Genomic DNA, 9,938 nt, shown 5'->3' with positions numbered 1-9,938 from the left:
GTTAATAACTCAGTATCTGACAGAGTTCACGACTGCATTTTAAATGTCCGACAGCCCGTCACTAACGTTTCAGTCCCGTCCTTTCTTCTCATTGAAAAAACAAAACATACAATTCATCATAGTTTTTATTATCAAAGATCTATTTTTAGTCTCAGTCATGGAAAAAAGGTTGTTGAGGAACATTTTTCGTTATAGTTTTAGTTAATGAAATGAACACTGAAATATTTGAGTCAGCACAAAAAATGGTCAAGGTTTAATATCCAACACCAATGGACATAAACCAATATAATGAACATTAAAACAGAACATGTTCACAAAAGTATTTTATTCAGTGTAAATTCACATTTCAAAGTTTTCTTGTAAAGATATTGGAAATATCCTCCATCGTTTTTTGAATCAGTTTGGTGCGTTGGATAACAGCTGAGTGTCAACACTGATGTTCGGGATATTTCAGTGACAAAACCAATTTTTCTTGAATATGACATATGAATATGAAATCTTGAGAGAACTGATGCTGTGACCCTCCAGCCTGTGCTTTATTAAGAATGAGTTCACTGTGGTTATCTTTTATAATAGTTTCATATTCACCCAAGCTTTAAAAGTGCTCCAGTCAGGTGAACATTGTGTGTGCAGGAAATAGAGACTTTCACCTTCAGGACAGTTCAGTTATAAACTCAGCTGTGAAGCATAAACGAACCTGATCACAAGTCAGATTCCCCAGAATATCCCGCCACAGCTGCAGGAGGGGAATGAAAGGTCAGATGATTTCAACATCTTGTAAACACGTTGCATCTTCCCATGAATTTACATGAGCCTGTGTGAAAGGCTGTGATCTGTGAGGCGATGCACGGCGCTGCAGTGTTTCCTCTCATCAGCTCACACTGTGTTGATGACAGCGGCTCTCTGAGCACTGACACATGTATCACTGCTGTATGTGAATGTAAAGTTTAGGAAGCTGGAGAGGATGTAAACAAACCTGACATCATTTACACGCGTTCCAAAGAACTATCAACCCTTTTGGACCAAGGTGGTTCAGGTGCTGGTTCTGAGCCAGTGCCTATTCTGGAACCAGTTCTGCTGGCACCAACACTTTGCTGGTCTAGAATCTGATTGGTGAATCTCTTAACCGCCGTCCTACTTTCACCTCCTCCACACCTCAGTCAGCCTCTGTTCACATTATTACATGTCTGGTGATTTATTGCAGTTTATTGAATTCTTCCCATAAAATGAGGAGATACACTGAAGTGGAGGAGATCACGTGTAAACGACCTGCAGCGTGTGGAGGTGGAGCTCGTTTATCAAGGCAGCAACAAAGAACCTTAACAAGGCTGTAAGTCTGCACACACCCTCCTTCACTCAGGATATCCCTGAGAATAAAGATTAAAGTACGTATCGCTGAATGTTCCTGCAGTCGTCTGAGGCGATCCGTCTGAAGAGGGAGCTGCTGATGTTTCTGCTTCAGCTGGAAGAACATTTCTCAGTGAATGAAAGTGAAGAAACAGATAAAGACCTAAAGTGGACCGGCTAAAGGCCGAGACAGTAAAATACTCAGAGTGTCACAATGTCCATTATAAAAATGAAAACTGCAGAATTGGCTTCTCCCATTTTCTTCTTCTCTCCGACCCGCCAACCTGCATCCGTAGAAAAACGGACGGGAATGCTAGCTTAGCATTAGCCTGCAGCTTGCTTAGCATTAGCCTGCAGTGTCACTTCCAGACTCTTCTCCTGTGTGATGAAGACGATCAGCTGACTGGTACCAGAGGAATCTCTGACAGCGTCGGACATGTTGATTTATTTTTTTTATCAGAGATCCTTTATTGATTTGTTTGTGAGGAGGGTTCACTCTGGACAGATTTGAGAAACTGAATTTCTCTCTTTTGTTGTTCATGTTGAATCACTGAAGGCTGTTTGTCGCTGAACTCTGGTCAGTATTACTGAACTTGTCAAAAAGCCTCCAGGAGAAAGTCGAGCTGTTGTTTGTCAGGACATCAGACAAACGATCTATTGATCTCCACTGATCCACACGTGAGAGTCTGACAGTAAAATAATCAAATTGTGGATTTGGAGAATCAGCAACTGATATGAAGAACTGGCCAAAGATCCTAAAAACAGTGCGAGCCTGGTTCAGCTCAGTCTGTTTACTGCAGCTCGGCTCTGCGGTTTCTCCTGGACTTAATAGTTTATAACGTGTGCTGGCAGTTGTGAGTAATGAATCGCACCTTGTTTCTTGCAGCTTAGATAAACTGCTGGATTCAGGCTTCTATACCGGAGAGATAACGGAGCTGTCAGGAGGCCCAGGAAGTGGCAAATCTCAGGTGAACATTTTCTTCTTTTTCCCACTTCATCACTGATAATTTTACTCCCATAAATTCACTCCTTTAGATAATGGCTGGACTCACACAAGAGATGATTAACTCTTCCCTGCACGCTCGTCTCGTCTCGTCTTCAGGTGTGTTTTGGTCTGGCGGTGCACGTTTCCCTCCACCTGAAGCAGAGTGTGATCTTCATCGATACGACGGGAGGGCTGACTGCCAAGCGGCTGCTTCAGATGTTGCAGACTGAGAGCAGTAACAGAGAGGAGCAGGTGAGCTGACAGAAGTGACTCATATACAGATATTACTTCAGTTGTTTAATATAAAACAATGTGAATTTTCCAGATGGAAGCTCTTCAGAGGATCCATATCTTCCGTCTGTTTGACGTCTTCTCTCTCCTCGACTGTCTGTACAGTCTGCGTGCTGGCAGACTTCAGCAGGTTTGTTTGTTTCTTTTGCTTAAAATACACCGACGATCATCCGGCTGCACCCGGGGAACCTTTGAGAGACACAGATGAAATTATCAACAATCTAATTTTGTCACATTTCAGGCGTCTGTTGGCGGTGGCGGCTCTGTCAAGGCGGTGATCGTGGACTCGGTGTCGGCTGTTATCTCTCCTCTACTGGGAGCCAAACACAATGAAGGTGATATCTCTTTCTGTTGGTCCATCATCGTCCGTCTTACCTGAGGCTGTGTTTACACCTGAGTCATGATACTCCAAATGTCTGTCTGCAAATAAATATCTCAACAGGAAGGAAGACGTCTTCGCTCCGATCATGACACAGTGTGAAAATAACTGAGAAACAGTCACGTTAAACCCCAAACAGCTCAGATTTCTGGTATCAGTTATAAAAAGAGCTGTTCTCATTAATGGACCGGAGTCTGACCTCTGAAGTCACAATCATTTAAAGTTCTTAATCAGAGTGAACTTTATTTCTAACAGTTAACAGAAAGTTCCCAAACTGTGATCCAATTAATTCAAAATGTGTTTAATATAACGGATCTAAAATAAACCAGCCTGTGAACAGACGTCACAAACTTTAACAAAATCTATTGAGTGTTTAAAAAGAAGTCATTAATTAAAAGTATTTTATTAAAAGCTGTAGATAATTAAACACAAACACTGCTGCATGAACTTAACCAACACCTGACCGTCTGCAGCCTGATCTTTGACAAGTTTGTTAAAGTCATTTCCCTTCAAACTGTTTGTTTTTCTGCACACCTGAGCAGCTCCTCCGACAGAAAACCTACAAGTAATAAATGAAATTAATGGGAAAATATGTGTTTGGGACCAAACGTGCCTTCTGTTGAGGGTCCAGGTGAGAGGAGGGCAGTCAGACACGCTGCCGTCCAGACGAAGAGAAGCAGATGAACGCTGATGTATTTTATAGAATTAAAAAATATTTGCTTAAAGCAAATGAGGCTCCGTACGTTCGCCCCGAAGGATTTTGGTTACGACCCGACTCAGGAGGTCACAACACTAGAAAACAAAGGAGGCAGCTCGAAAACGAGCTATTAAACTGACAGAAGAGCGAGGCAACGTGAGAAAAACAAAGACCGAGGCGCGACTAGAAAATCCATAACAAGAACTGAAAATCTAACCGGGCAATAAAAATGCACTTTTCACTGACTTCTGTAAAGAAGAATTTGGCTCCTACAACATCAGGATGGTGGATTTAATGCTGTAACTAAAGCACAGACGGGGCGGGACCGTCTCATTTCTGAGTGTTTTCTTCCATTAAATAATCTTAAAGTCACTGTAACATGTCTCTCTGTTAAAATGCAGAGTCAAACTCTTTAGTGAAGCTTATTTTATTTCTTAAGGTCAAAGTTTCATTTAGTATATATTATTATATTCTTACCATCTCCAGCCTTTATTTAATCAGGTGAGTCCACTGAGAGAAGTTCAGAAGAGTTAACATGAAAACAAACTGACCATTTAAAGAAGGACAGTGAAATGAATGAACAATGTTAATTATCATGAATGAAATAATACCTTCATGTGATAATTAACAATCCTATAATAGTAACGCAAAAACTAAATTAATAAATAACACGGAACAACAACAACAACCATGTTTTGTAAAAGTCAAAGCTAAAATGTTTGCTGCAAAGAGTCTCATCTTACTAATGTCAGAAATCTGTTTCAAAGAAAATCTGAATCACTTTTTGTTTCTATCATTTTTGGCCTCAGAACTGTGATTCAGTCACAAAATGCTTGTTACACAAACATCAGGCGTCTGAACTCCAGACTCACAGACTGCAGCTGCAGCCGGCTCAGTGACCGTCTGAAAACACTGGAGTCAAATCTGTGTCATCATGATCAGACAGACAGCTGAACCTGCAACCTGTGTAGGAAACGCCGTGTGTCTGAGTCGTGCTGAGGTTACAGGTGAAGTTAGCAACGTGCTAACATGCTAACATGCTTCAAAGAAGAAAGACACTAAAATCAGTTCCCTGGAAACAGTCGCTCCATGAATGTCTGAAGACTGACCAACTTCCTCTGAGCTGTGCAGCCAGTGTCTCTCGAATATTAAAGACTGTAAATATCACAGAATAATATCTGAAGTTTCTCCCCTTGAAAAGATGTTGAGAGTATTCTGCTCACGGACGGACCTCTGTACCACTTCCTGTGCCTGCAGGCATGTCCTTGATGATCCAAGTGGCAGGAGTTCTGAAGACGATGGCGAAGGACTTCAACGTGGCTGCTTTGGTGAGATGACACAGTCCTTGACGTCTGCAGCTCTGAATGCAGATCAGTTTCCAGTGTCAGGTTAAAGTCTCCTCTTCCTCTTGTTGTTGCTGCGAGACCTGAAAGCAAAACTAAACATTTAGTTCTCCTTCGCTTGGATAAGAAAAATAAAATCAAGATGAAAACAAAAGGTTTTCAATTTGTGACGACTGAAGGTGTAAAACAAGAACCCATTTGTTGGTTCAGGTGTTTGACTGCAGGTTATAATTATGTCAGATGTGAACTAATCGTATTAAGAAGCGAGCAGCAGAGATAATGTGCCTTCACCTCCAGTCATCCACTTACTTGAAGTGAGATAAAGATAATGCGGCGACTGTCTGATGGTCCCGTTGATTAAAAGTGGAACAATCTGGATGTCCCACTTACATTTTTTCTCTTCTGAAGATTTCACCTAACTGAGCACGATGGTGTCGACTCTGCAGGTCACAAACCACGTGACGAGGAGCGACGGCGGGGGGGTGCAGCCGGGCCTCGGCGTGTCCTGGAGTCACATCCCCAGAACCAGGATCCTGATGGAGAAACTGGACAGGACGTCGGTCGTCAGCTGCTCCAGTCTGCGCTCAGCAACACTCATCAAGTCCTCCAGACAGGTAACACACTCACCTGCAGGCCATGGAGCTCAGTATGGATCCTGTCAGAGGTTAAAATGACGCTTCCAGCTGTCTCATGATTTAAATCACAGACAGACATCGGTTGGACCAGGACACTCAGCAACAAAATGCAAAAAGATCTGGACTCAGCTTGAAGTAAATACTTTAAAAGTGTCGAAGCCTTAAAAAGTTTTCTTGATATTTTCTACCTGCCGTCTCTGGCAGGTCGATGACATCACTATCTACCTGTGAGGTAACATGAAGTTAATCTTGGTCTTTTCTTCAGTCGCCTCCATCCTCAGGGTGCAGAGGGTTACAACCACGACGCAGTCATTCTAGTTTCTGATGATATAATTTACACTTGAATAGTTGAATTAAACAGCTGTTAGAAAGTGTTCAGAATGTCTCAGTACAGGTCCAGTCATCAAAACAAACCCTCTGGAGTGGACAGATGGATTTTAGTCACAGAAAAAAGATGCACAAGAAAATGTGAATGAAATCTGGATACAAATATTTCTAATTTCTGATTTAGTTGAAAAATGTTTGAGGGTTTAACTGTTGTTCCTGAATCACGTGTGATTCACCGTCATCGTTGCTTTAAAACTTTTCATTGACATGATTTTTCACTAAAATAAAATGGCACTGAGGGAAAAGACGCATGTTAGAGAGCAAAAATAATTTAGATATATTTATATTTAACCTTTATTTCACCCAGAAGTCCCACTGAGATCAAAATGTCTTTTACAAGTGAGACCTAAAGAAACGGCAGCAGTAAGAACATTTCATAACAGACATGTCGTCACGTGTGAAGCAGCTGCAGTGACCACTATTATTCTTCAGCTTATTATTTCATCCCTGGATCTTTTTCTCACCTCAATTCTATATTTATGAAATGTTCAATGCAATTAAAATCTATATTTATCATTTATGCGACGTTTTATAATACTGACCTCAGCTGCAGTGGAACAGACGGAAGCTTCTGCACTATGAGACTTTCAGTTCTCAACAGGACGATTGTTATTGCAGAAAACTGAAGTCTTTGTTGGTTTTTCCTCCTCATGAATAACTTTCTGCACATCATTAATTATACATGAATTCTGTTTTAGAGCCAGATGAAACAAAGCACATCACAAACATCACAGAATGAATGTTTTATACTGCAGACGACTTCTTGTATTGTGTTTAACTGTGAACTGAACCGAGCTGCTCCTCTCTGCAGCCCTGTCACATCGGAGCGGAGCTGGACCTGCGCTGGTGGAGTCGCTCTGCAGACGGATCGTCAGGAAAGAGAAAACTGGATGAGACCGACTCGTGATGAGAGCCAACGGTTATCCTGCTCCGCCCGAACGTCTGATCAAAGGTACACCGACGACTCTGGACCAGAACCAACAAACTGTCTTTAAAGTCCCATTTCCTTTTTCCCCCTCTGATAAATGACAGCGCTGTGCAAATATTTAATATTTAATTAATATTTAAACTTCATCCAGATCAATGTTAGGATCATTAGTTTGTTACTTTCGGAGTAGTTGAGTCACTCCACACCGACTCACCCAGACTTCAGAACTTCTCAGAGTTCATGTCTTCATTAAATTCTTGTAAAATCCTGCAGCTAAGCACTTGTTTTTTAGATAAATGTCATCATTTTATTTTTCACTGCATTGAGTTGAAACGTACAGAAGCTCTGAGAGGCTTTTTTCTGTTGATCCATTTCCCGAGTCTGATCTAAAAAGTTTTCTCTGCTGTTTATCAGTTTAATTTCTGGTTCAAGTAAAAAAAAAGTTTTGTCTGAAAGAAAAATCATCTGAGATTTTGTACTGACAAAGATTTTATATTCCAAAGAAAATTGTATCGTTGATGTCGCACTTGATTTTTTTCTCCTGACAAAACTCAGTTTCTCTCTACAGACAAAATCTCACAATCTCTTTTCTGACAGAACTTTTCACTTGATCTCAAACTTTTGTCTCCTGAGAAAATCTCACAATTTTTTTTCTGACAAAAGTTGTGTTACTTGATCTCACACAGAATTTCTTTCTACTGACAAAATCTCACACGACTTTGTTGTTGAAGGTTTTCAGTCAGCCTCTTGGATGAAACGTCTTCAACAAACTACGATACAGCTCGTAGAGTCACATGATTTAATTTTTGTTCCTGACAAAATTTTACACAAAATTGTTGTTTCTACGATATCAAAAATCTTTGAGATCAAGTAAAAACAAGTTTTTTTCACTTCATCCAAGAGATTGACTGAGAACCTTCATCAACAAAATCATGTGATTTGTTTCCTGACATTTATCAGTAGGAAGAAATCCTGCATGAGATCAAGTAAAGAAAAGTTTTATCGTTTTGTCCGGAGAAAAATTTACGTGAGATTTTCTCAACAGATAAAAAAAGATTTTGTCAGGAGAGAAAAATAATGTGTGAGATCAAGTAAAAGTTTTGTCAGAACATTTTTTTTGTGAGAAACTTTTTTCACTTGATCTCAAACTTTTTTTTCTCCTGATGAAATCTCACTTTTTATTTATCTGTTGAGAAAATCTCACGATTTTTTCTCCTGATAAATGTCAGAAAACAAAATGAAGTGTGAGATCAAGTAATAAAAGTTTTGTCAGAAAAAGAAAAATATCACATGAAACACAGAAATCGGTTTAGATCAGACGAACATTAATATCTCCAGCGGTCTTCACGGTGTTGACCCAGATGTTGAGTCTGTGTGTTCATGGAGATCAGAGCTGATGAGACTGTATGTTCCTCAAACTGCACAATATTATTAACATTAACTAGTGGTGTTAAAACAAGTATCCAGAAGTATTTTAAGAGTGCAGTCTTAACTCATTTTCACATGATGACATGTGCTGAAGTCCTTCCTTGTTTGTATCATTCAGGAGAACGTCGGCAGGTTCGTGTGGATTTTGCCTTTAAGAGCTTAAATTAAATCACCTCAGAGCCTCAAGTATCCTGACTAAGAAAGGCAAATCTGAATTATCCTTAAAAGCTGTTCGGCTGCAGTAAAAACCTTTAAGCAGCTCGTGAGAGAAGCTGCAGTTCAAACACTCGGAGCACAGTTGGTAGAAATAAAGAGCGTCAATCAGTTTTATTCTGTTCATCAGGGTTTTGTTTCCTCCTGATGGAAGACACATCTCGGCTTTAATACCTCAAAACCATTCACTCAGGCAGTAAAAATAATGAAACACCTCTTATCTTAATCCTGCTGCACTGTGAGGACTGGATGTTAAAGAAACACAAAATAAAGTATCATTGCATCGACATCCAGAAATCAACTGAAATGATGATGTCATTAAATCATGTGTAACGGATCCTTAATGTTTGTAACATCCAGCCCTCACTGATCTCTTTATGGAGACGCCTCTCATGATTTACAGTACTGTTAAAGTTTTCTTACAAAAACTACGTCTACAGAATAACAAGTCATTTCATCAGTAAACAGGTCAAAGTGTTCACAATCGTCCAACTAACTGAGATTCCTGCTGGTTCCTGTGAAACAAACAGGACTGGAAAAGAATAAATTAGAAAACTGACGTGTGATTGAACATATTATTATTGTTCATGTAGTTAAACCTGATTTAGAGTTGTGTTGCAGTAAACTGTATTTTGTCATTAACAGGGCGGGACGACGCGCCTCTTGCGGATACATTCCCAGATCCAGCCAGACGTCACTCGCTGGGCCCGGCTGTCTTCTTCTGGGTCGGCCAGCGTGTGTGTGGCCGAGGCGGCGTCGTAGTCCGCCACCAGGTCTCCGTCGTACGCCACGAAGTACCGCCGCAGTTTGTCAAAGTCCTGCGTGGAGACGGGCAGGAAGAGCTTCACCCCGCTGAAGATGTCCAGCAGAGTCTGCAGAGAGACGGGACGGTTAGAGCAGCGCTGACCTGGTATCAGGATTAATCCACAGAGCTCGCTGTGAGCAGTTCCATGGAGGAACTATTTCTTTCTGTATCACTGAGCAGAAGGAAACATGCATCTACTCAGGGACGAGAGGTAAGCTAGCTGAAGTTACAGCTCAGGACACCATTAATGTCCTGCACTGTGGAGCCTCTCATCCACGAGTAGATACACACTTTCCTTCTGAGCGGTGACGTGTAAAGAAATAGTTCCTACGTCAAACTGCTCACAACAACATCTGAGGACTACTCTGGAGTCACTGGGTCAAGACTTCTGGAAATAGTCATGAAGAGATCAGCTGTAGAGACTTCTCTTGATTATCTAGACGGATGATTAGAGCTACAGGTAATAAAGCTGATGGTCAGAGCTGCTCCGACACTTTGAA

General features: G+C 40.9%; 2 protein-coding genes across 5 annotated transcripts in view; one reads left to right on the top strand and one right to left on the bottom strand.

The window, feature by feature from the left end:
• The window catches only part of rad51d (RAD51 paralog D), a 26,431-nt gene extending 17,064 nt beyond the window's left edge, over positions 1–9,367 (top strand). Inside the window, exons 4-11 of one of the 2 annotated variants that reach the window (XM_084374082.1) lie at positions 2,234–2,315; positions 2,450–2,584; positions 2,658–2,753; positions 2,865–2,958; positions 4,957–5,027; positions 5,489–5,656; positions 6,876–7,016; positions 9,279–9,367. In XM_084374082.1, the coding sequence (XP_084230208.1) occupies positions 2,234–2,315; positions 2,450–2,584; positions 2,658–2,753; positions 2,865–2,958; positions 4,957–5,027; positions 5,489–5,656; positions 6,876–6,971 (742 nt within the window). In that variant the 3' untranslated portion in view covers positions 6,972–7,016; positions 9,279–9,367. Of the gene's footprint in view, positions 1–2,233; positions 2,316–2,449; positions 2,585–2,657; positions 2,754–2,864; positions 2,959–4,956; positions 5,028–5,488; positions 5,657–6,875; positions 7,017–8,538; positions 9,093–9,278 lie in introns of those variants that run through there. The other variant, XM_084374083.1, reaches the window with a different exon arrangement.
• Positions 8,723–9,938, bottom strand: part of lig3 (ligase III, DNA, ATP-dependent) — a 37,648-nt gene continuing 36,432 nt past the window's right edge. For all 3 annotated transcript variants that reach the window (XM_084374080.1, XM_084374081.1, XM_084374079.1), the window contains one exon: positions 8,723–9,505. In XM_084374080.1, the coding sequence (XP_084230206.1) occupies positions 9,272–9,505 (234 nt within the window). In that variant the 3' untranslated portion in view covers positions 8,723–9,271. The remainder of the gene's footprint in view (positions 9,506–9,938) is intronic.

Source organism: Pagrus pagrus, assembly GCF_965226575.1.
Source record: "Pagrus pagrus genome assembly, chromosome: 14".
Classification (NCBI taxonomy): domain Eukaryota; kingdom Metazoa; phylum Chordata; class Actinopteri; order Spariformes; family Sparidae; genus Pagrus; species Pagrus pagrus.
Note: the sequence above shows the minus strand (reverse complement) of the source record. Positions and strands in the feature narration are given on the sequence as shown.